The sequence below is a fragment of the Chiloscyllium punctatum genome, chromosome 4 (genome assembly GCF_047496795.1).
Source record: "Chiloscyllium punctatum isolate Juve2018m chromosome 4, sChiPun1.3, whole genome shotgun sequence".
NCBI classification, from domain to species: domain Eukaryota; kingdom Metazoa; phylum Chordata; class Chondrichthyes; order Orectolobiformes; family Hemiscylliidae; genus Chiloscyllium; species Chiloscyllium punctatum.
The window spans coordinates 87,625,801-87,653,027 of NC_092742.1; the positions used below are offsets into that span (position 1 = coordinate 87,625,801).

Consider the following 27,227-nt stretch of genomic DNA (forward strand, 5'->3'; position numbering starts at 1 on the left):
GTTTTGCAATTTACTGTGGAAAGCTTCTCGGCTTACTCATTCAGCTCACAGGTATTCACATTATCAATGACAAAAAGTCTTTATCCACTTCACAGTTCTCAATTTTGTGTAGGTATGCTCAAAGGCATTTAGAACATTTTCTCAAAGAAATGACAGTATTAGGTAATAAAAATGTCAATCACACAAAGTGCAGTCCGCAAGCTGAGTGCATTTGCCATTCTTTGATATTAACTAGTTGTTCCTAATGAGGCTATCTGTTTTTTCAGATCACTTCATTGTTTGAAAATAAAACTGCATCTCTACTGCCATTAAGCCAGCTGCCTCAGTAAACCTGCCGTCTGTGTTACTAATTATTCCTGATAGTAATCTAGTTACCTCACACTGTCACTTAGTAATCCTTATTCCTCTGTGTTACTGACTGTATCTCTCCTCATGTTAATCCAGCTCCTTCACGCTGTCACTCAGTAACCCCCTCTCTCCCAGCATCCTGTGTTACTGACTGTATCTCTCCTGATGTTAATCCAGCTGCCCCACACTGCCACTCAGTAAATACGCATCCCTCCACCACCACCAGCACCCTGTGTTACTGACTGTACCCCCTTCTAATGTTTGGTAGAAGTGGGGTGTGGAATAGGGATACATAGTTTGGGTGGCCCTGTTGCTATTGAACATATTCTGCTTGTGTGACAGATGTTTAAAGAGTGAGGAACTTCATGTTTGTCTTCCCAGGAGGTACAGAGCTTGCTGATCAATTGGAATGGACCAGATCTGACAACATACGGAGAGCTGGTCTTGGAAGGAACATTCCGGATACACCGAGCCAAAAACGAACGCACTTTATTCCTGTTTGACAAAGTTCTACTGCTGGCCAAGAAAAGAGGAGAGCACTTCATTTACAAGACCCATATTATGGTACCTGACATGTTTACAGATAAGTTGAAGGAATTAAAGACACCTTGAAATAACTGATACCTAGGAGTTAGTTATAGACTAGGATATAATCAAGGGGTTCAAATGGTTTATATATGGAATAATGGATGCCTGGGAGTGAGGTACAGACTGGAATCGAATTGCCTTGTTGAGATGTGAGGAACCTATGCAGAGCATTACTCAGTGCTGTGCGGTGCAGCTTTTTTACTAACGCAGGAGAAACCTTGACCCACATGAAGACAGGAATTTTGAGGCTAAGTGCTGCTAATGTCAGCAATGGATACCAGTGGCGACCAATTTACTCAGAGGTCCTGATCTGGATGAGCCAGCATTTGAACAGACATTACATGCTGGTGTCTGTTCAAAGCTCCACCCTATTCCCTGGAGTGGGCACAGTGGTTTTGTACATCTAGCTTACGTTGAGGTGGAAATTGAGTTGTGAGGAACGGTCACTCAACCCAAAATGTTAACTCTGACTTCTTTCCACCAGACCTGATGAGCTTTTCCAGCAATTTCTATTTTTGGTTCTGGAAATTGAATGTTGGTTTTGAATTATAATAGATTTTTTTCTCTCTCTCTTTTTCTAACAGTGTTCCGCACTGATGTTAATCGAAAGCACCAGAGACTCTCTCTGCTTCGGACTGTCTCATTACAAGAACCCAAAACAGCAGCACACTGTCCAGGTATGAAACTAGCAATGCTTTGAGAGTGATAGCAACTCTCAGACCGTCCCTTCCACTTGTCTTAGATTGTGATGTGATTGTGATGTGATTGTGGTGTGATTGTGAGCAAAATTTCTGATGTTGACATTTGCCCGCTACATGTGCAGTTATGCGCACGCACACACAGAGGCACGCATACACAGACATGTAATGAATTTCATCTTTACTCTGTGTGATTGTGTAGCTTCCAAGTTAAGTCTTTTTTTTTTAAACCCCTCTTTCCCATAATGCTTCCACACCACTGATGTTTAAAAGAAAAATTTTGCAAGTTTTGTGGAGAGCAGGAATTTTTCCCAGAACTTTGAGTATATTTCGTATCCTGTTTCAATAAAACACAATTAATATTTGCTTTGGACTGGCCTTCCTTTTTCCTCCTCCTAGAGAGATTATAGAGTTGCCTAGTGTGATGCTAAACCAGGCATTAAAATAGACCCAGACTGCGTCTGCAGGGTATATGGTCGGGCCAGACACAGTTGAGACTTTGTACTTCCTTGTGTGTTGATGGTTAAGGTGATCTAATCAATGTAGGGCTTAAAAGGGTAGAAGAACTATCTCACACAGTCCAGGAATCTAGAAGAAGGGGATATAACCTTAAGGCCATTCAGGGGTCATGTCAGAAATCATTTCTTCACAAAAGACACTATTGAAACTATACCACCCCCAAAAAATATCGTTTTGCACTCTGCATGTCAGTTTGGAGCTTTCAAGAGTGCGATCGATTGTTTTGTTTGATGGCTGTTTGAGGGACCTTTTACTGCACCAGTTGGCTGTTGTATATCTGACACCACTGCAATGTTGATACTTTGAAATGTTCTGTATTCAAGAAAGTTCTTTGTTCAGTGTTCAACAACCCCATCTCTGTTAGATGGACAAATGCCACAGAGCAGTGTTTCAGCTGATCCTTGCAATCTCGATACTGGAATCACACACAGGCATTGATCTGTCATGGGTTAAGTTACCAGATCAACACCTTCAGTCAAAGGACGACGACTATGAGGGATACGGATCGCTTTTGAGCGCAGCATCAACGTGCATTTCTCGGGATGCTGTCATCTTCCAGCAAGAGTTGAAGCATCATTTACATTTCCCATCACCTTGGAGAGACTGTAAGACAGATGGATCCTAATTATGCCAGTGTTTAAAGGGTTAAATTGACTGAGATAAACATTCTTTTTTGGTGGGTGAAGGTACCAAAGGATATTTGCTGAGACAGGGGAAAGGAGATGAGTTACTAAACAAACAAGCGGAGGCAGTGACCCAGTGGTATTATCGTTGGACTGTTAATCCAGAGACCCAGGTATGTTCGAATCCCGCCAGGACAGATGGGTGGAATTTGAATTCAGTGCAAGTCTGGAACTAAGGATCTAATGATGAGCACCATCCCTGGTTAAGCCAGTATTTTTTGTTCTTTCCAAAATATCTTTTTAAAGGTGGTGATGAGCTGCTGCCTTGAACAACCACAGTCCGTGGGGTGTAGGTGCATTATCTATACTACAGGATTTTGACCCAATCTCACTGAAGGAACAGCGATACATTTCCAATTCGGAATGGTCAGTGGCTTGGAGGGGAACCTGCAGGCAGTGCTGCTTCCATCAGTTCTAAGTCTTTCCTATTTTACCTGAAATTTGGTGCCCAGACTGTACTCCAGCTGAGGCTTAATCAGTAACTTTTAAAAAATGGTTCTGCTGTTATCTTTGTAGTTGCGTCCTTGTTTTAAAAGCTCAAGTAACTCTTAGTTTGTTAACCACCTTATCACACTTCCCAACCACCTTTTTAGAATATTCATGCTAAAGTCGTTTTGCTCATCTCCACGTTTCAAACTTGCAGTATACCATCCCTCCAAAAGAACATCACTTGATTTTTTTTATTATTCATTTGTGAGACTTGGCGTTACTGGCTGGCCAACATTTATTGCCCATTCCTAGTTACCCTTTGAGAAGGTGGTAGTGAGCTATCTTCTTGAACCGCTGCAGTCCACCTGCTGTGGGTTGACCCACAATGCCCTTAGGGAGGGAAGTCCAGGATTTTGACCCAGCGACAGTGAAGGAATGGCAATATATTTCCAAGTCATGACAGTGAGTGGCTTGGAGGGGAACTAGCAGGGGGTGGTGTTCCCATGTGTCTGCTGCCCTTGTCCTTCTAGATGGAAGTGGCTGTGGGTTTGCAAAGTGCTAACTGAGGATCTTTTGTTGAATTTCTGCAGCGCATCTTGTAGATAATACACCTAGCTGCTACTGAGTATTGGTGGTGGAGGGAGTGGATACTTGTGGATATAGTGCCAGTCAAACAGGCTGCTTTGTCCTGGATGGTGTCAAACTTCTTGAGTGTTATTGGAGCTGCACTCATCCAGGCAAGTGGGGAGTATTCCATCACACTCCTGACTTGTGCCTTGTAGATGGTGGACAGGCTATGGGGGAGTCAGGAGGTGAATTACTTGCTGCAGCATTCCTAGCCTGAAACATGCTTTTGTAGCCAGTCCAGTTGAGTTTCTGGTCAATAATAAACCCCCCCCCCCCACCCCAGGAAGTTGATAGTGGAGGATTCAGTGATGGTAACACCATTGAATGTCTCACATCTCTGCATGGAACTCTGCTGTCCTACTTCACATTTTACCATCCTGCCTTTGCCAGCAACCCTCATTACTATCTGTTACGTTAATAGAATTTGTGACATTTGCAAACTTTGTCACTTTGCGTGAAAACTTTTCATGAGTGTCCCTTCAGCACTTTTCAGACACTAAACCACCAAAAAATAACCAAAGCACTATAGATGCTGGAAACCTGAAACAAAATCAGAAACCTCTGGGAAAACTTCTGCACTCGGAAGGGTCACCAGACTCTAAACTCAACTCCTCTTTCTCTCCACAGATGCCAGCTTTTCTTAGTAATACCTGATTTTGCAAAGCAGACCCTGCCTGATTGTCATGACAGTGCGCAATGAGGGGTGGCTGGAAAATAGGCCATGGCTGATTTAGGGGATTAGATTAGATTATTTACAGTGTGGAAACAGGCCGTTCGGCCCAACAAGTCCACACCGACCCTCCGAAGATGTTGAAGTCAAAATCTAATGGGCTCACAACCTACTCCAGAAAAGCACCAGATCTAAGCCAGTACGCTGAAGTCGTATTGAACAGTGGTTAGCACTGCTGCCTCACAGCGCCAGAGACCCGGGTTCAATTCCCACCTCAGGCGACTGACTGTGTGGAGTTTGCATGTTCTCCCCGTGTCTGTGTGGGTTTCCTCCGGGTGCTCCGGTTTCCTCCCACAGTCCAAAGATGTGCAGGTCAGGTGAATTGGCCATGCTAAATTGCCCGTAGTGTGAGGTAAGGGGTAAATGTAGGGGTATGGGTGGGTTGCGCTTCGGCGGGGCGGTGTGGACTTGTTGGGCCGAAGGGCCTGTTTCCACACTGTAAGTAATCTAATCTAATCTAAATATTTCATTAAGGTGCCAACTTTTGGATGAAGTTTTAAATTGAGGGCCCAGTTGTCCCCTTGAGTGAGTTAATTTTATTAGTTGCATTGTTTTTTTTGAAAGGAAAAGGCACTTACTACGTTTTAATTTTTTTTGTGTTGTAAGTGTGAGGCATTGCATTTTGGGAGCTCTTATAAAGGTTATACACAAATGGTAGGTCCCTGGGGAGTACTGAGGAACAAAGGTGGTGAGGGTGCAGAGGAGATTCACCAGGATCTTGTCTGGGATAAAAAGTCTCAAGAGAGACAGGATAGGCTGGTCTATTTTCTCCCTGGAGCTGAGGGGGGTGATCTGATTAAAGTATACAAAATTATGAGAGAGTAGATTGTGAGAACCTTTTCCTCATGGCAGGTGTGCCTCAGACCAGAGGGTCGAACTTATGTTATGGAGGAAGTGGAATGGAAGAGAATCTGAGGAAATGTTTATGCACCCAGAGGGTGTGTGAAATAACTGCACCAAGATGGGTATCCTGTCACTAAATCACCCTTTATTTACTGGTGCACAATAACACTGGCTGTGGCCAGCTAGCTCAGAGTCAGTCCCCTGAACTGTGGAGACTTTAAATCTCCTGTTTATATATTTTTTGTCTATATCCTTTTTTTTGCTACATTTTAATTGATACTGACGTCAGTCATCAATTATCAATAACCGCTGAGAGGAAACAGAGTTAGTCATAGAGATGTACAGCATGGAAACAGACCCTTTGGTCCAACCCGTCCATCCTGACCAGATATCCCAACCCCAATCTAGTCTCACCTGCCAGCACCCAGCCCATATTACTCCAAACCCTTTCTATTCATATACCCATCCAAATGCCTCTTAAATGTTGCAATTGTACCAGCCTCCACCACATCCTCTGGCAGCTCATTCCATACAGGTAGCACCCTCTGCGTGAAAAAGTTGCCCCTTGGGTCTCTTTTATATTTTTCCCCTCTCACCCTAAACCTATGCCCTCTAGTTCTGGACTCCCCAACCCCAGGGAAAAGGCTTTGTCTATTTATCCTATCCATGCCCCTCATAATTTTGTAAACTTCTATAAGGTCACCCTTCAGCCTTTGACGCTCCAGGGAAAACAGCCCCAGCCTGTTCAGCCTCTCCCTATGGCTCAAATCCTCCAACCCTGGCAACATCCTTGTAAATCTTTTCTGAACCCTTTCAAGTTTCACAACATCCTTCCTATAGGAAGGAGACCAGAATTACATGCAATATTCCAACAACGGCTTAACCAATGTCCTGTACAGGTGCAACATGACCTCCCAACTGCTGTACTCAATACTCTGACCAATAAAGGAAAGCATACCAAACGGCTTCTTCACTATCCTATCTACCTGCGACTCCACTTTCAAGGAGCTATGAACCTGCACTCCAAGGTCTCTTTGTTCAGCAACACTCCCTAGGACCTTACCATTAAGCGTATAAGTCCTGCTAAGATTTGCTTTCCCAAAATGCAGCACCTTACATTTATCTCCCATGGGGAACCTTGTCAAACACCTTACTGAAGTCCATATAGATCACATCTACTGCTCTGCCCTCATCAATCTTCTTTGTTACTTCTTCAAAAAACTCTATCAAGTTTGTGAGACATGATTTCCCACGCACAAAGCCATGTTGACTATCCCTAATCAGTCCTTGCCTTTCCAAATACATGTACATCCTGTCCCTCAGGATTCCCTCCAATAACTTGCCCACCACCGAGGTCAAGCTCACTGGTCTATAGTTCCCTGGCTTGTCTTTACCGCCCCTTCTAAAACAGTAGCACCACATTTGCCAACCTTCAGTCTTCCGGCACCTCACCTGTGACTATCGATGATACAAATATCTCAGCAAGAGACCCAGCAATCACTTCTCTAGCTTCCCACAGAGTTCTCGGGTACGCATGATCAGGTCCTGGGGATTTATCCACCTTTAACCGTTTCAAGGCATCCAGCACTTCCTTCTCTGTAATCTGGACATTTTGCAAGATATCACCATCTATTTCTCTACAGTCTATATCTTCCATATCCTTTTCCACAGTAAATACTGATACAACGTATTCATTTAGTATCTCCCCCATTTTCTGTGGCTCCACACAATGGTCACCTTGCTGATATTTGAGGGGCCCTATTCTCTCCCTAGTTACCCTTTTGTCCTTAATCTATTTGAAAAAACCCTTTGGATTCTCCTTAATTCTATTTGCTAAAGCTATCTCATGTCCCTGTTTTGTCCTCTTGATTTCCCTTTTAAGTATACTCCTACTTTCTTTTTACTCTTCTAAGGATTCACTCGATCTATCCTGTCTATACCTGACATAAGCTTCCTTCTTTTTCTTAACCAAACCCTCAATTTCTTTAGTCCTCCAGCATTCCCTGTACCTACTAGCCTTCCCTTTCACCCTGACAGGAATATACTTTCTCTGGATTCTTGTTATCTCATTTTTGAAGGCTTCCCATTTTCCAGCCATCCCTTTACCTGCGAACATCTGCCTCCAATCAGCTTTCGAAAGTTCTTGCCTAATACCGTCAAAGTTGGCCTTTCTCCAGTTTAGAACTTCAACTTTTAGATCTGGTCTATCCTTTACCATCACTATTTTAAAATAATAGAATTATGGTCGCTGACCCCAAGGTGCTCCCCCATTGACACCTCAGTCACCTGCCCTGCCTTATTTCCCAAGAGTAGGTCAGGTTTTGCACCTTCTCTAGTAGGTACATCCACATGCTGAATCAAAAAAATGTCTTGTACACACTTAACAAATTCCTCTCCATCTATGGCACTATAGTTGATGTTTTTTATCCACAAACGTATGAGTTAGGAGCACAGGTAGACCAGTCCGCCTTTTGAACCTGTCTTTCCATTCATTAAGTGACTGTGTGACATTCTGGTCTCTCTCAGGCAAAGACAGTGGAAGAAAAGCGTCTCTGGACACACCACATCAAGAGGTTAATTCTAGAGAACTACCATGCCATTATTCCCCAGAAGGTGAGCTGCTCCTTGAATCAAAACAGGCTACTGGTAGTGTGGCACTGAATACCAGGTCCATCACAAACATTAGGTAACAGTATTTAATGCCAGATCTATTATGCAATTTCTTTTTTGGCCACCTTGCATTGGGGCCTTGCATTTAAATCCCACCTAGACAGCTTCAGGATGGATGTCGGAAACTGAATGTTGGAGACAGTTGTGGATAAAGTTTCCCATGCATTAATCGGTCGCTTGGTCTCTACCTACTGTAATCTAACCTATGTCAATTCAACCTATTTCAACCCAACCTACTCTCCGGCAATCTGCACTAATCCAACCTGACCCAGTCCAGACTGTGTGGGTGTGGGTTTCTCTCTCTTACGGTCTTTCTGCTACTGTGCCTTCAACCACTGATGTGCACATGACCTGGTATTGACTATTCTTGTTTAATAAGTTGTAATAAGCAGTTGCCAGCTGTCCCCGGTCTGAGTTGTGTGATGCTGGTAGGCTACTGTTTACTCCCTTGCCTCTGTGTTCATATATACCCCTTGGCTCAAAGTAACTTGACATTTATCATTTCCTTTCAGGCCAAGGAAGCCATCTTGGAAATGGATTCTTACTGTAAGTACGACATTCTCAGACTGACATGTTACTTTAAAGCTTTAAACATCTGGTTTGGAAGCTGGTGTTTTCTTCACCTTATCAAAATGAAAGGTTGGGGAAAGTGGAAGCTGAGTTGTGACGTTTCAGGGGTGTACGTTTGAATATATCCTGGATGAATGCAGGATCCAATGCAAACTGAGATTTGGTGTAGAAACCCTACACTGTAGAAGCGGGCCATTTGGCCCATCGAGTCGACATACCGACGCTCTGAACAGTATCTCGCCCAGGCCCAATCCCACCCTATCCCTGTAGCCTTGCATTTTCCAATGGCCAATCCACCTAACCTACACATTTCTGGACACTATGAGCAATGTAGCATGGCACCTAACCTGCACCTTTTTGGAATCTAGGAGGAAACCGGAGCACCTGGAGAAATCCTATGCGGACATAGGGAGAATGCGCAAACTCCAGACAGACACTCAAGACTGAAATCAAACTGGGGAACCTGGTGCCGTGAGGCAGCGGTTTTAACCCCTGAGCCACCATGCCGTCCCAGTAGAAAAAAAAAGTTTTTCTCAAAAGTACTCTCTCTCTAAGTGGCAGTTTCCAGTGTAAAATTGTCCTAGATTAGGTTTGACATGGCCTATTCAGGGTAGTCACAAAGATACCTAACATGGGAATTAAGGCGATCAGCCTAGTGTTGTCAGAGAATTTGTATTGGGATTGGAACTGAGGCTAGTTGTTGGGCCAGAGTAGAGGGAGATTTTGGTCAACATCTGACCTGGGTCTTGTGATACAAAGCTGAAAGTGTGCAACATTCCCTTTTGTTACTTATCTGTAGGATCTAGTTAAAGTGTCATCTTATTCTGACTACGAGGTGGGCCAATTCAAAACTAACCTGCTTTTAAGATATTTAAGTGAGTTAAATACTTATCCTAAGGAACTGCCTTCTGAGGTGGTCAGTGGAGGCAGATAGCATATAACTTGCTTGAGTCATTAGAATTGATTTTCAATGGAATAAAGTATTTTGGGACGTCTTTTGAAATGCGATGGGTGGTCAAGGTAGGGCTTTTCCAAGGGAAAGGATCCATGTCCAAGTCTATTTTAGATGAATTGATACAATTGTTCAATAACTTCATTATTAGGTGACAATCTGAAAAGACATTCTCTTTTAAAAAATTTTGTTGTTCTTGTGTTCCTGAACATTGACAGTTTATTCCTCCTCAACATAAACCCAGTGGCTGACAGGTAATTGATTGCTCTTCCTGCTGTGATCCTTCTAGATCCTTCCAAGTATCGGTACAGCCCGGAAAGATCCAAAAAATCTATGACTAGTCAACCGGTGGAGGAGCTAGTGAGCTACCGCAGGGGCCGCAGGCAGTCTGGTAAGACCTAGTATGGGGTCAGATGGGCAAGGGGCAAACATAGGGACCAGGAGAAACCCCTTCCCCCATCCACTCCACCCACATGTGACTCACTGGGGAGGTGATGTGGGGAGTGTGGTACAGGATGGTTATAGCACCAGAGAAGGCCATTCAGCCCACCCGATGCCAAGCGGTGATCTTTAAACTGATGTGGAGAATGCGGCAGGTTTGGCAGCATCCATGGAAAATAGACAGACTTAGCATTTCAACTCTGTTGCCTTGGCTTATTCAAAACAACTTTTGGAAGTCGATTCGCGGGTTCCCAGGCTGCCTGCTATCTTGGTGGCCGAGAGGGGGCCTTTGTTTCACATTCACACTGTGCGCGCGTGAGGTTATGATCCCTTCTTTCATCAAACGAAGAGACTGCTCCTCGGTTTCTTGCTAAACTTCAGTCCCGTCTCCCCGATATTTTGGACACCTTTTGTGGACGGGGAGCATGTTGGAGGCTGGCCACCTTATCTCAGCCAGAGACTTCGACAAGTCCAAGCAGAATGCCTTCGCGATAGGGCCAGATCATTCAGCCCAATTCTACAGCTCGTTTCCATGGATACATTTGACACCCATGCCAACCTTCCTGGAGAGGGAGCCTGTGTCATTCACTTGAGGCCCTGTACAAGAGGTGGGCCATCAGAGAAACAGGAGTGCGTTGTCCATATCTTTAATTCAATTTTTTGTTGAATTTTAATTTTGTTGAAGTTTATTGGATGCACTTTATTTTAGAAAGAGGAAGGCACTTTCTACATCTTAATTGATACTGACATCAATCATCAATTATCAAGAACTGCTGAGAGGAAAACCAAGTTGAGTGATGTTTTTCATCTATAAGTGTACGAATTATGAGCAGGAATAGGCCAGTTGGCCCTTCGAACCTGCCATCCCATTCAATAAGATCATGGCTGATCTGATCTCCATGTTCCCACCCATCCACAGTAACCTTTCACCCTTTGTTTTCTTCCTCTGCCTTAAAAAAAAAAAAATTTGAGGAAAAAATTGAGGAAGCCAGTTCCAAAGACTCACCATCCTCTGAGGAAAAAAAATTGTCATCACCTCTGTCCTAAAACTGGTGACCCCTTAGAATCTAGAGCTGTTTTAAAAACTTGGCAATTCAGTCCTTCACTCAGTTTTAATTCCTCTGACACCACACTTGCAATTTAGTGACTTTCAGGATTTAGCCAGGCACAGGCAATTACAATGCCAGCCTGCTCTGTCCATAAGTGAAGAACAAAGAACAAAGAAAATTTACAGCCCAGGAATAGGCCCTTTGGCCATCCAAGCCTGAGCCAATCCAAATGTACTGTCTAAACCTGTCGGTCAATTCCTAAGCATCTGTATCCCTCTGCTCCCCACCTACTCGTGCATCCGTCCAGACACTTCTTAAGTGAATCTACCGTGCCTGTCTCTACCACCTCTGCAGACAAGGCGTTACAAACCCCCACCACCCTCTGTGTGAAGTACTTGCCGTGTGTATCCCCCTTAAACTTTCCACCTCTCACCTTGAAAGTGTGACCTCTCGTTATTGATTCCTTCGCCCTGGGAAAAAGCTTGTCTCTATCCACCCCGTCTATACCCTTCATGATTTTATAAACCTCAATCAGGTTCATTTTTCTAATGAAAATAAACCCAACACTCTCAACCTTTCTTCATAGCTAGCTCCTTCCATACCAGGCAACATCCTCGTAAACCTTGTCTGCACCCTCTCCAAAGCGTCCACAGACCTTTTGGTAAGGTGGCGACCAGAACCGTACACCGTATTCTAAATGCAGCCGAACCAATGTCTTGTACAATTTTAACATAACTTGCCAGCTCTTATATCAATACCCCATCCAATGAAGGCAAGCATACCATATACCTTCTTGACCACTCTATCCACCTGTGCAGCAACCTTCAAGGTACAATGGACCTGCACTCCCAGGTCTCTCTACCCATCAACTTTTCCCAAGGCTCTTCCGTTCATTGTATAATTCTGTTCATTGTATAATTCACTCTAGAATTAGACTTGCCTAATTGCATCACCTCACGTTTGTCTGGATTGAAATCTGCCACTTTTCCGTCCAACTCTCCAGTCTATCTATATCCTCCTGTATTCTTTGACAGTCCCCTATGCTTTCTGCTACTCCACCAATCTTCGTGTCATCAGCAAACTTGCTGATCATACCAACAGTGTCCTCTTCCAGATCATTTATGTATATTACAAACAACATGGCCCCAACACTGACCCCTGTGGAACACCACTGGTCACCTTTCTCCATTTCGAGAAACTCCCTTCAACTACTACTCTGTCTCCTGTTGCTCAACCAGTTCTTTATCCACCTAGCTAGAACACCCTGCATACCACGTGACTTCACTTTCTCTGTTAGTCTACCATGGGGAACCTTATCAATCGCCTTACTAAAGTCCATGTATATGACATCAATAGCCCTTCCTTCATCTATCAACTTGGTCACTTCCTCAAAGAACTCTAAGTTGGAAAGACACTATCTCCCCCACACAAAACCTTGTTGCATATCACTGAAACCCATTTGTTTCTAAATATAAATAGATACTATCCCTCAGTACCCTCTCCAGAAACTTTCCCACCACCGACATCAGGCTCACTGGTCTGTAGTTACCTGGAATATCCCTACTACCCTTCTTGTACAGGGGGACAACATGAGCAACCTTCCAGTCCTCCAGTGCCTCACCTGTGTTTAAGGATCCCACAAAGATATCTGTTAGGGCCCCAGCTGTTTCAGCTCTCACTTCCCTCAGCAACCCAGGATAGATCCCATCCGGTCCTGGGGATGTGTCCACCCTAATAGCCTGTGGCCTACCCAACACATCTTCCCTACTTATGTCAATGTGATCCAGACTAATTAAACTTCTATCTCCAATCTCAACATTCATCATGTTCCTCTCCTCTGTGAACACTGATGCAACGTAATCATTCAGAGTCTCACCCATTCTCTCAGGTTCGACACACAGCCTTCGTTCATTATCCTTTAGTGGATCAATCCTTTCTCCAGTTACCCTGAGAAACATTGTCAGTGCCACAGAAGCAGCAACACCTCTCCATTTGCTTTACAGCTCCACTGACAGACCTTGAGTGGCTCAGCTTGGACACTGATAGACAGCATTGCAACTCCCTCCACGCTCCCTCAACTCTGCCCACAATATGCAGGTGCCACTTTGAGCTTCTGAAAGGAGCCACGTGCTGCAAACTTGACACAGCAACCACAGCCTGCATTTATGTAGCCCCCACCCCGAATATTCTGCTTTGCAGGAATGCTATCGGCAAGATCCCATGCCAAGTCGACGTGGGCTTGCTGAATGAATTTAGCTGCATCTCGCTGTGAAGAGAGAGCTGGAGGGGTCAAGGAAGGAACTTGAGGGTAATTTGAATCCACCAGTGGGTCAAAGAAGATGGGAGGTCTGAGTTGGAGGAGCACAGATCTCAACAGGTTGTTGAGTTGGAAATGTTTTTACTTGAGTGTAAGACAGCAGCAAACTCACCGTGCTGAAAAGGCCAGCAATCCTAAGGTGTACAAATTTGTCTATTAATGTGGCTCACTAGTGATTTGATCTGGAGTCTTCACAATGATGCCAGTGAAAGGAATGCAAGGCTGTTGAGTCATTCATTTGTCTGGCAATAATCTGACAGGATACCTTTTATCTCTTACTCTTCTTTTTCTCTCTCTCGTTTATCCAATCCTGCCCCCCCCCACCCCAACAGAGCCGACGAAGCAGATCCTGAAATCCTTGGTGCAGAGCGGTGAGTGAATTTACTCCCAGCAAAATAAATACCCGGTTTATGTGCCTTCTGACACTCCTCCTTCTGATTTCTCTTGCAAAGGTGTCACCTTGAGCAGTGGACTCGCTCCATGGATGCAGGCAGTATACCATCCAAGGGACAATCCTTCACCTTTGAGATCCCTCCCCACAATCCCTTCACTGTAGCCCCTTTGCGCATTATGACTACTGAATATGAGCAACTCTATTCAACTGTGGGAGGCTTCACGATTAGAAATATCATCCTCCCCACCCAGCATAGGACCAGTAGAAGCAGGCCATTTGGCCCTTCCAACATCTTCCACCATTCAAAGAGATGACGGCTGCTCGGCCCATCGATTTCCCATCCCCACCCAACCTGCTTCCGTAACCATTACTTCTCATCACTAACAAAGATCTACCAATGTTAATTTTGAAATTTTCAAAAAATTCCTTCTTTTGGGAAGGAGTTTTTCAGTTTTCCAATATCTTTAGCTTGAAGTGTGTCCTGACATCACTCTGAACAGCCTGGTTGTAATTTTAAGATTAAGTTCCTTTAATTTGGACTCGGGGAAATAATTTCTCCTCGACCAAACGACTCAGATTCAAGTCCCACCTACTCCAGGGGTGCGTAATAACATCTCTCAACTGGTTGATTAGAAACAAAAAATAGGAAATAATTTCAAATCCAGTATTTGGGGATAATGAAGTTACTCCAGTTAGAACCTAGGTTTAAGTTGGACCCATCATTTTCATAAACTATGACAATTTATTTTTTTAAAATTTGGAATTAAGGGTCTAATAATGACCATGGAACTGTGGTTGATTTGTTGTTAAGAAGACTACCCTGTAAACATCAGAATCCCCTCTGTTAGATCACCCCTTCAGTTTATATACTCGAGGCAATGCAACTTCATCTACTCTCATACCCTTTTTAACCCCACTATTGTTCTAGTCAGTCTGTGTTTATATTCCCTTCAAATGTTACCAAAGGCACCATTCTTCCAGAGTGGTTTATTCCCTCTATGGAAAAATAGTTCCTTCAAGGTTAAAATTTCGAAAAATGAACGCTGATGCCACGATCAATCTGTAAATAACATCAGTGTTTGGCTCGGAGTAAAATTCTTCCCTTCCTCACCTCTTCCTAAAGACACAGAACCATCAAAGTAGTGGATCATTCTGAGGCATCTCTGGTCACCCAAGCCTGAAATTGGCCACAGACTATTAGGCTATGGGGGGGGTGGGGGGAGCACAGATGATCAGATGTGAGCCTCCATGATATTTATCCATTATATTCATGGTTTCATAGTTACAGAAGCCGAAGGTAGGCCATTTGGCCGGTCGAGCCTGCTCTGCCATTCATTTAAGATCATGGCTGATCTATCCATCGTCTCATCTCCTCCTACCTGCATTATCCCCGCAACCCTGAATTCCCCTACCATGCAAAAACCAATCCACCTGTGTCTTGAATGTATTTAATGAAGCTGTCTCTCTTGCTTCCTTGGGCAGAGAATTCCATAGATCCGCTACTCTCTGGGAAAAGCAGTTCCTCTCCATCTCTGTCCTAAATCTACTTCCCCTAATCTTGAGACCATAGGACGAGCTTATTGGTCTTTTAAGAAAGACTTTCTTTGATGTAACTGTCACTACCTAAGCACTGAAGTCTTTTGTAAATAATTAAATACTTCTGAAGTGGAGTCACTTGTAACATAAGAAACACAGCAGCTAATTTACACAGAGTAAGCTCCTACGAACAGCAATGTGATAATGATCAGACAATCTACGTTACTGATGCGTGATGTTAAATATCAGCCAGAGCATGAAGGGTAACCTCCCCCACTCTTGTTTAAAATATTTATTATATAAAATCTTTTTTGACAGGACAGATTTAAAACTTCATTAGCTTATCTAGAAAACTGTACATCTGACAGTGTGGCATTCCCAGTACAGTGTGAATTTCGGTCTTGTTCTCATTACTTGATCACACAAGCTTTGACCCAGAGGCGAGAGAGCTACCAGCCTTGAGGCTGAGCCTTCATCAACCTCTGCCCCAATTCTGACATGTTTTCCTCTTGCTGTATATTCATACATCCTCTCCTTGATGCTCGAGATGGCTGTATAATAGGCTGCACCAGATTCAGGGGATTTTGAAGTCAAAATGTAAGGGGCTCAAAACCTCCTCCAGAAAAGCACCAGATCTGTCAAATATACTGTGTAAATATTTCATTGTTAAAGTTGCCAACTTTTGGATGAAGTTTCACATCGAAGGCCCAGTTGTCCCCTTGAGTGAATCTTGAAAAACAATTCCAGTGCACTTTTCCAAAGAAGGGATGTCCTTCATAATTATTTATCCCTCAAACATCATAAAGATTCTGATGATTTACTTATCTCATTGCCATTGGTGGGAGCTTGCTTGTTGCTAAACTACTTACATTTCAATAGTGACAAACTTTTGAAAGGACCTCATTGCTTGGAAAGCACGTTGGGATGTCCTCAGGTCATATAAATGTTACCTTCTCAACAGTTAATCATCTTCCAACATGTCTTTGTTCCCAGAGGTTCCAGTCCCAGTGCTACTTGAGTACCCACTCTTTCTGCTGAATAAGCATTACTGCTAATTTGACAGTGATCACTCATTTCCTCATTGTCCAGCCTTCCCAATATGTGATATCTAATATTCTGTGTGTGTCTCTCTCTCTCTCTTCCCCCCCCTCCCCCCCACAACCCTTTCCCACACTGCTTTCTTCTGATGTGACGGCTCCCTCCTCCTTTAAATCTACAGTTTCGCTGAAGGTAAGACCATCACCCCTCCAATTGTAGTGTAATGCTTGCTTTTGTTTATTAAACTGCATGTGTCTGTGCTAATGGGTAATTGCAATGTTTTTCACTCTTACCCCTCATCAGAAAGGAGTTAGATTCTTAGCTCGACTCTGACTTTTCAACCTCCCTCCAGAGTCCAGGTTTGGAACCTGGAGTACCTGGCCACCTGTTTGTCCAGCATAAATTACTGGCACACTCCTCAATATCACAGGCCATCTGATGGTCATCACCAACAGCAATCAGCTTATGGTGGTCACGTTGTACTCAGGCCTTCTAACTTGGACGCAGTGTGCTCAGTGGTAGCACAGACCTGAGAGATCTGGTTGACGTTGGTCCAGAGTGAGGCTCAGTCAGAGCTTTTCTGACCCCTGACTTGCTGAGCCAAAGGAAGAGACAAAACAAAACTGCAGGTACTGCAATCCTGAGTAGACCAGCAGGAGGCTGGAAGAACACAGCAAACCAGGCAGCATCAGGAGGTGGAGAAGTTGACATTTCAGATGTAACTAGGAGAAAGTGAGGACTGCAGATGCTGGGGATCAGAGCTTAAAAATGCGTTGCTGGAAAAGCGCAGCAGGTCAGGCAGCATCAAAGGAGAAGGCGAATCGACATTTCGGGCGTAAGCCATGCCCGAAACATCGATTCTCCTTTTCCTTTGTTGCTGCCTGACCTGCTGCACTTTTCCAGCAACACATTTTTAAGTTTCAGACATAACCCTTCTCCAGGAATGGAGGTGTGGGTAGGGGGAGTTGCTGATAGGGGTTGGGGGGGATAAGGGGGAGAGTTTTGGGTGGGGAGTGGTCGGAATGGTGAGGTAGTGATAGGTAAACACATATGGTAGGTGTGACCTGGTTGGTCAATGGGAAGAATTAATCCAGTTGGTAGCTGGAAGGAGGGATCGGTAGGAGTAGGGGCTGGAGACGGAATTGAGGGATGGGTGGGAAGGTTATTTGAGTTCTCCAATTTCAATGTTGAGTCCTCCGGGTTGTAGGCTGCCCAGGCGGAAGATGAGGTGGTGTTCCTCAAACTTGTGGTCTGATTCATTGTGGCAATGGAGGAGGCCAAGGATGGACATGTCAGAGAGGGAGTGGGAAGGGAAAATGGATGGTGATTGGGAGGTCAGGATGGCCCTTTCGGGACGGGCTGAGATATTCTGAGAAACATTCCCTTAGTTTACATTTGGTCTCACAGATGCAGAGAAGCCTGAAGCATTCAGACTGATCCTGATTGTGCAAGGTGTTGGTATCACACCCTGCCTATTCCTAAAGGAATCAGGGTCTCCCAATTCACACACATTTTAAACAACAGACTAGTGAATGGCTCACAGCTTGAGGCTTGGTCTGTATCTTGTTGCCAGGTAACAAAGTACACCAATGCCTCTCAGTGTCCCCACCCCCACAGACATTGGCTTGGCACTCACTCTAGAGGTTTCAGCCTATTATTTCCCCTTCTGTATCCACCTGGTAGAGCTGTTAATTTGATGCTGAATAATTGGTTGGTCTCTTTAAAAGAAGTTAAGAAGTTGAAGCTTTTCATTTTGCAGTCATTGGGACTAGGAATGCAAGACTTTGAGGGGGTGAAGGGAAGGGATATTTTGTACAGCATGAGAAGAGGATGCTGATTGGTTGGGTCACGGTTGGCGTGGAAATACTTTGGGAACAGCTAATTGCCAATCTTAATTCTCAGACCTGGCAGGTTCACTCTGATTGGCCGGGATGTTGCCATGGGAATGCAGCAGAGATTGACCCCTTTTGTTTTTCCCCCCCAATGAAAAAGGTGCAGAGTATGTGCAAACTAGTTTCACTGGAAATAAAACAAAGTCCTGTGGACTATCATCTGTACCTTGCAGATCTCTGCTGCACTCCTGACCAGTCGGAGTCTACCTGCCTACTCCCAAGAACTGAGATTGACAGGAACGGTTTCTGCTACATTTGCATGTTAACAGTGCCCCAGTCAGCAATCTCTTCTTCTCATGTCTCATAAATGTCCCATTTTTCTTGCATCCCAGTCCTGACGAGTGCAAGATTAAAAAGCGTGACTTCTCTCCTTTTTTACAAATTGCACCATTCAATTGACAAAGTACATCGAAGGTCCCTTTAGGAAATCTAGTTATCAGGCCAAAGGCTAACCTGCCGCTGGAGAAAATTCAGCTGTTGTATGGACTCAGTGGGGTTGATCTGTACTCTCCTCAACAGGAGTTAACATGGCATCAAGCATTTTACTGCTTAACTTTGAGACGGGGCTCTGGTCCAGGCAATTAAAACATCTGCCAGTTACAAAGTGTATTAACTGTTGCTTGTGTGTTAATGGACCCACACGAGAACTGAATAACAAGCCAAGCTGCTCACTTTATGTTTTGGATAGTCTCTCAGCAGGGGCTGCCATCCCAAAGTAATGCATTGAGCTGAGCATCACAGCACAAGTCTCTTCACAGATCTGATATAATAACGAGGGAAATAGGATGGCACGAATGCTCAGTGGTTAGCACTGCTGCCTCACAGCACCGGGAGGCTGGGTTTAATACCACCCTCAGGCAACTGTGTAGAGTTGGCACGTTCTCCCTGTGTCTGTATGGGTTTCCTCCCACATGTGCAAGTTAGATGGATTGGACATACTAAATTGCCCATAAGGATTTGTAGGTTTGGGGGATTAGCCATGAGGAATACAGGGTTACAGGGATAAAGTAGGGGGTTGGGTCTGGGTGGGATGCTCTTCAGAGGGTTGATATGGACTCAATGGGCCGAATGGCCTGCTTCCAAATGGCAGGGATTCTATGAAGTAGAGATGTAAAGCACGGAATGTGGGAAGATGCTTATTAATTACTTATGTCATCCTTGGGGCTGTGAGATCTTGTATTTCTTCTTGCACATGTTCTTGGGATGTGAATGCTGGCAATGAGTGGATACAACTGAACAATTTGTTGAGCTGTTTCAAAGGGCAGTTGGCAATCAACATCATTGGTATGGGACTGGAGTCACATTTAGATGAGACTGGGTAAGAGCAACATTGCGTTGCCCATTTCTGGTTACCCATGAAGTCGTGGTCAGTAGTTATTTATAAAAGGCCTTGCACAATGTCAGAACACAAAGTTCATTAGCACTAGTGAATTATTTTGGAGGTATATATCTATCACCCCTCAATTTAAAGCTATGTCCCTTTGTGCTAGCCATCGCCATCCAAGGAAAAAGGCTCTCACTGTCCAACCTATCTAACCCTCTGATTATCTTATGTCTCAATTAAGTCACCTCTCAACCTCCTCTCTAACAAATACAGCTTCAAGTCTCTCAGCTATTCCTCATAAGACCTTCCCTCCATACCAGGCAACATCTTAGTAAATCTCCTCTGAGCCCTTTCCAAAGCTTCCGCATCCTTCCTATAATCCCAGAATTGTATGCAATACTCCAAATGTGGCCGCATCAGAGTTTTGTACAGCTGCAGCATGATCTCATGGTTCCAAAACTCAATCCCTCTATTAAACAAAAGCTAACACACCGAATGCCTCCTTAACAACCCTGTCAACCTGGGTGGCAACTTTCAGGAATCTATGTACCTGGACACCAAGATCTCTCTGCTCATCTACACTACCAAGAATCTTGTCATTAGCTCAGTACTCTGCATTCCTGTTACTCCTTCCAAAGTGAATCACCTCACACTTTTCTCCATTAAACCCCATTTGCCACCTCTCAGCCCAGCTCTGCAGCTTATCCATGTCCCTCTGTAACCTACTACATCCTTCGTCACTATCCACAACTCTACTGACCTTAGTGTCATCCGCAAATTTACTAACCCATCCTTCCTGTCTTCATCCAGGTCATTTATAAAAATGACAAACAATAGTGGACCCAAAGCAGATCCTTGCGGTACTAGTAACTGAACTCCAGGATAAATATTTCCCATCAACCACCATCCTCTGTCATCTTTCAGCTAGTCAGTTTCTGATCCAAACTGCTACATCACCCTCAATCCCATGCCTCAGTATTTTGTGTCATAGCCCACCGTGGGGAACCTTACTGAAATCCGTATACACCACATCAACCACTTTATCCTCATCCAACTGTTTGGTCACCTTCTTCTCAAAGAAGGCAGCTAGGGAGGGCTAATAAGGCAAGGAACTAGACCATGAATGGCAGGATCCTGGAAAGCACCAGCTCGGAGGGATCTTGGTGTGCATATTCACAAATCCCTGAAGGGAGCTGGGCAGGTAGATAAGGTTGTTAAGAAGGATATAGAATCTTCACCTTTATTACCCAAGGTAAAGATGTCAAGAGAAGCCAATTATGCTGGAACTGTTTACAATGGTGGAGTATTGAGCGCGGCTCTGGTCACCACTTTATTGGAAAGGGTGTCATTTGATCTGAGTTTTGAGGAAAAATTAGATGGGCTAGCGTTGTTTCACTTGGTTGCTGAGGTTGAGATGAGGACCTGGTAGAGGTATATAAGATTATGAGAGACATTGGTTGGATAGGGAGGCACTTTTTGCATTAAAGGAGGTGTCAATAACCAGAGGGCCTAGACTTAAGGCAAGAGGTGGAAGGCTAATCAAGGAGTTGAGGAAAAAAATCACTTAGAGGGTGGTGGGCGTTGGAGCTTATTGCCTGAAATGATGGTTGAGCCAGAAACTTTAGTAAAATTTACACTGTATTTAAGTATTCACCTGAATTGCTATAGCCTCCAAGGCTGCGGTCCAAGAGCCGGGAGCGGGGATTATGGAAGTCAGATCTTTAAAATGGCCGTCTTTCTGTACTGTAAATGACTGAGGTTACGCTGCTTTGAACGTTTCAGATCAAATCCATGCAACCTTCTGTCCAGTAAACCTGTTTTCCTGCTTTCAACTAATTTTAGGTGGCCACAATTGAACCCAACGCAGGTAGGAATTCTTATGATATAACCAGAGCTGAGCTGCATGGGAGGAATTGCTAATAATCTGTGATAGATGGTCATTGTTGGAAGTGGTCAGTGAGTGCTTGTAAGTTGTAGAATGCCTTGATGAACCTTTGGCCCAATGACTAAACCATTTGATCCCTTCAAACAGCACGCAGGCAGCGATGGAGAGCTTCTGGGCAATAAGGATTCCTTGAATTCATTGACGGGTGTCAGTTCTCTTGGATCTAGTACGAATGAGCCCGAGAGTGAGAGGGATGACATTGAGGACAACCTGGCTCATAGCAAAGATTCCTTGGAGCTCCAGAATGCAAGTGACTCCGAGGAAATGGCGAGAGGTACAGAGATTGTCCAAGAAGGCATGGAGCCGGAAGAGGAATTAATGATAGAGGGCGACCAGGTAGCCGACTTTGCCAGTTCACTGCTGGCTGCCATCTCCTGTTGGCACTATAGAGCCAGGGCTTTGCTTTCTGCTAAGTTCTCCATGGTGAGCGCCTCTATTTCTGTCTCTCTTTTTCTCTGTCCACCTTCCGCATGGAATGAGCTTGGCCGCTTGCTCTGCTGGTTTGAACCGGCTTGAAGTGGCTGCACCACTAACTGTTTTTTAACACCTGCCTGTTGTATCTGATGCTGCTATCCCAGCATGCTCTGCGGCTCAGATTGCCTTGATGAGGAACACGCTGGATCATTGAGCAGAATTGCATGCCATTGCCTAAGTACCTTGATCAATACTCAACACTAACATGAAGTCAAGACACCATTAACCAATGAACTACTGATTCAGTTGACTTGGACGTGTGATGTTGCTTCTTTGGGGTTGCTGGCTTATTTTGAGAACGGATTTCTATCCAATCAATCATGTTCACCAGGAAAGGCAAGTCCTCTCACATTTGGTTTCAACACAATGTTTCGTAAGGGGCTGAGGAGTTACAAAACAACTCTCTTACACCTAGCTTAGAGACCACCTCGACGACTCTCTGCTGGCACAAGTGGAATCTCCATTTTGGCCAATATTTGGCTATAATTTGGCATTAATGTGAATCAGAGTCTTAAGTCAGAGAGACCCAATGGGGTGGCCCTAGTGGGGAATCAAAATGGCACCCTGTGTAAGAAGTGCCCCCTTTTGAAGGGTTAAGGAGCATTGTTGGCTGCTTTTGCTTTGAATGTAACTTGTGTTGTACCTGACTTAGACAATGCTTGATATGAGCACTGTCACTTAACACCTGTTGTGCCAAGGGGTGTTAATGGATCAACATAGAAGGAAGCCTACTTTATATTTAGCCTGCCACTGCCCTGAAAGCTTTTGTTAGAAAGTATTAGAGGGAGCTTTTCTAACAATCTGGACTGGAAGTGAAACGATATGCCAGACGTTAAAAGCAGGCTGTACTGCCTCTCCCTTAGCAAGAAATGCTGCTTGGAAATACATAGCCCAAATAACCTAGACGTTCTTAATGTTTACATTGGATATCATAAAACATAGCAGCAGTAGTAGGCCACTCAGCCCATCCCAGTCTGCTCTGCCATTCAATGAGGTCATGGCTGATCTCCTAAACCTCAACTTCACTTTCCTGCTTTTCCTCTAAACCTTTGATTCCCTGACTGATTAAAAGTCTGTTTATCTTATCACTGAATATACTTAATTACCCAGCCTCTACAGCCCTCGGTTGTAAAGAATTCCACAGATTCACTCCCTTCTGAGAGAAGAAATTCCTCCCTCATCTCTGTCTTAACTGGGTGGCCCAAAGTATAACCTTCCATCCCACACAGTGGCATTCCTTAGATTAATAATTCCAGCATCTCATCATACGTTGTTGTGCTGGTTGGAAAATTAATCTTTTTAGATAAGACTGAGAGAAATTACTTGATGTTGAAAGTTTTGGATTTCAAATCATAGCTTTCTGGAACGGTGCTCCAGTTATCTGATGGATTGATAAGAGTGTTAAATAATGAAGCTCAAAAGTTGTTTTCATGTGCTTATCTGTGTGAGGGATGTTAGTGATGAAGAATGGAATTTTTTTTTTAACTCTGGAAACCACACATTGGCATCAGGCATAGTCTAGTTGGACTAAAGGTAACACGTTCCTTCTCCTGTCTCAATAGTTTAAATGAACTCTCCCACCCAAAAAAAGCTTCCAATGTATCATTTCCAACTCACTTGACTGGCGTGTTACTGTTTTAGCCTCTAACCTGCAGTTTGAAATTCCTAATGTACTGCCAAATTTGTGGATAGGAAGATGGGAGTGGAGTTATGCTATAGCCCACACCAAGTAGGTTAGTGACTGCCTGTTTGGTTTAGGATAGAGCTGGTTTTTCTATCAATCTGGACTGAAGACGAAACGACATTCCAGAGGTTAAATGTAGACTGTACTGCCTCTCCCTTAGCAAGAAAAGCTATTTGGAAATATACAGAAGTACCATGACCAGAAGTAGGCCATCATTTCATGTTAATCATCCTAACCATGTTTACCTACCCTCTTCACACATCATTCCGTCCATATTTGTCCAATCAAATCTTGAGCATTAACATAGTTTCTGACTTGATCACAGACGCTGAAAGAGAATTCCAGTCATGATTCTCTGCTGTAACAACATGTCTCTTTTTTCCCCTTTTTTAAACTGTGTTTTGTTTTAAATTCTTGACTACTGAAACTGGTCTATTTCTATCTGGCCTGTCCCATTCTTTCATACTTTTAATTCTTTGATCATATCTTTCGTAATGGGATCATGACAAAATCCCTTCAAGTCTGTCTTCACTTTTGTATTTCCTCATACTAGGTGGCATTCTAGTTAATCTACGTTGTACCCTCTTTCTGACTGTTTAGTATGTTTCCTCCAGTATTGCATATCGTATTCTGAGATTTACTATAGTTTCATCTTGCCTATTAAATTCTATACATTTTATGATTTAAAACACAAAACTCCATCAGCATTTTCTGTAGATTTTATACACCTCATGAAAGGCATTAGTAAGCCAGATGGATTTTACAACAATCCTGCAGTTTCATGAATGAGAGAGTAATTTATTCCACGTTTAATTAATTTATTCGATGCTGATTTATTAGCTGCAGTGTTGAGTTTCTGGAGCAGGAGTTCCAGCCTCTCGATTACTAGTCCAGTAATACTGAGTATATGAAGTACAGGGACAGGAGTAATATGTTACCCTGTTCTTTTCAAATGACCAACGCTCTAATGACTTCTCATGTGGAATTTGCTTATTTTCTGCCCTTTGCAATATCTACGCAAATGCGTCCCACTTGATCCCGAGGCCTATTTCTTCATCTGCCTCACTTCAACTTGTTGATTCTTCACTTTTCTTGGTGTTCTAGTTTTCTCACTGACCTTTTACTATTTTGTTAAATTATAAACCTTGTTATAGCAGGTTTAATTAATAGGTTTCGTTATTTATTTCAAATTTTTACTTCTAAGGGCTGTTGATTGGTTAATTTTGCATCCTCTCATTCCACCCCCCCCCGTATGAAACTTCACCAATCACAGACTTGCTGCAGATCAAAGCAAGGCCATTCAGCCCGTCGACTCTCCAAATGAACATCTCGCCTCCTGCCATTCTCCCATCAGCTCCCCATAGCCTTTCACGTTTTTCCTTTTCAGATAACTGATTTCCTCTTGGATACTTCTATTGAACCCGCCTCCTCCACACTGTCAGGCAGTGCAATCCAGGTCTTGACCACTCCCTGTGTGAAGAGCTTTTCCTCCTATCACCTTTTGCTTCTTTCACCAGTCACTTTGGAAACAAGCAGGCATTGATTTAATCGTTTCCTCTGTCAAGACCCCTCTTGGTTTTGAATATCTCTATTAGCTCTCTTTCAGCCTTTCCTTCTCTGAAGAAAACACTCTGAACTGCTATCTTATTCTGAAAATGCAATCATTCTCCTGAATCTTTTCTGCACATTCTCTCCAATGCCTTCGTACCATTCCAAAAGGCAGTTCTAAAATTGAATGCAGTGCTCCAGTTGAGGCTAAACTAGTGTCCTGTACAAGTTCAACATAACCTCCTCTCTAATACTCTATGCCCCTATTAATAAAGCCTAAGATACTGTATGCTTTATTATCCATGCTCTCAACTTCTCCTGCTACCTTCAATGGCTAATGCAAGTATGCTCCTCTGCTCCTAAAGCAGTCCCTTAGATTGCACCCTTTGTATCATCTGTCCATGTTCTCCCTGCCAAAATAAATCCCAAATTCTGTGTTTATCCTATGGCTTTACTCGTTCTATAACCAGCTCTCTCCCTCATCAAGGGTGGCATGGTGGCTCAGTGGTTAGCACGGCAGCCTCACAGCACCAGGGTCCCAGGTTCAATTCTAACCTTGGATGACTGTCTGTGTGGAGTTTGCACATTCTCCCCATGTCTGCGTGGGTTTCCGCCGGATGCTCCGGTTTCTTCCCACAGTCCAAAAATGTGCAGGTCAGGTGAATTGGCCATGCTAAGTTGTCCATAATATTAGGTGCATTAGTCAGAGGGAAATGAGTCTGGGTGGGTTACTCTTCGGAGGGTCGGTGTGGACTGGTTGGGCCAAAGGGCCTGTTTCCACACTGTAGGGAATCTAATCTCTAATCTAAACAGATGTGCAAATCTGATGGCCATTAGAAGGCACTATAGGGGAAACAAAATATGCTTGCTCCCTGACTATGCCTCAGACAGGTGAAACCAGTCCAGGAGGTCATGAAGTCCGAGTGTTCTTTATAAAGATGCTTGCCTTCTAAATGATGTTATCCCTAGCCCGGCCGAGTTACTGGTAATCCTGCTGGAATCTCATTTAAACAGCATGTGCATGTTTCACAGTGCTAACCCAAAGCTGTTAATCTATAACCTGCTTTTAACAGGACAACCTAATTGTTGGATTTAGTTTGGCAATATCAGTTGGGGAACACAACCAATATTACAGGAAGGGGCTCGGGCTAAGACTCACCAGCGACGCAGCTCACCCAGTCTTTGGGATTCTGGGAGGGGGTGAAGGTGGGAAGGAGGAAAGGGAAGGGGCTAGGCATTTGTAACTGCCTTGGTTTATTACCCACAGTTTCTTGTTTGTCTCACATGGTGTCCTTCTCCACTAGACTGAAGATCCTGTTGAACTACAGGATGTCAAAGGGTGCAAGCGGCAGAACAGTCAGCCCTCTGGAAATCCAGAAAAGCGCAGGGGCTGGGACAGTGATTCCAATGTCTCTGAAGAGGTATGTACATTAAAGTTGAGAAAAATCACCGGTGTCCACTGTTCAGAAAGAAAGAACTTGTTAATAGTTATGTGTCAGTGAGGCATTCAGGTTATTATATATTAACTGGGAACTAACCTTTGCTGTCACAGATATAAATGGATTGAAAGGAATGTTTTGATTTGGTCTGATTTATTAATGTCACATGTAGCTAGGTAGAGTGAAAAGTTTTTCTGATCTGCAGGACTGGCAGATATACCATACAAAATGCATTAGGTAATAGAACAGAACGAGGAACACAGTGTTACTGCTGCAGAGAAGGTGCACAAAGATCGAGATAAGTATTAAATTTAAAATTTGAAAGGTCCATTCAGAAGTCTAATAACAGTGGGGAAGAAGCTGTTCTTGAATCTATTGGTACGTGTGTTTAAGCTTTTGTACCCTCTGCCCGGTGGAAGAGATGCTAACCGGGATGGGAGGGGTCTTTGATTATGTTGGATGCCTTTGAAGCAATGAGAAGTATAGATG

The 27,227-nt window shown here is 43.8% G+C and overlaps 1 protein-coding gene across 4 annotated transcripts in view; it reads left to right on the forward strand.

The window, feature by feature from the left end:
• Positions 1-27,227, forward strand: part of LOC140476506 (pleckstrin homology domain-containing family G member 3-like) — a 199,576-nt gene that overhangs the window by 163,165 nt on the left and 9,184 nt on the right. For all 4 annotated transcript variants that reach the window (XM_072569241.1, XM_072569244.1, XM_072569243.1 and 1 more), the window contains 9 exons: positions 730-912; positions 1,521-1,613; positions 7,992-8,078; positions 8,648-8,681; positions 9,947-10,048; positions 13,797-13,835; positions 16,614-16,624; positions 21,681-22,016; positions 26,604-26,720. In XM_072569241.1, the coding sequence (XP_072425342.1) occupies positions 730-912; positions 1,521-1,613; positions 7,992-8,078; positions 8,648-8,681; positions 9,947-10,048; positions 13,797-13,835; positions 16,614-16,624; positions 21,681-22,016; positions 26,604-26,720 (1,002 nt within the window). The remainder of the gene's footprint in view (positions 1-729; positions 913-1,520; positions 1,614-7,991; positions 8,079-8,647; positions 8,682-9,946; positions 10,049-13,796; positions 13,836-16,613; positions 16,625-21,680; positions 22,017-26,603; positions 26,721-27,227) is intronic.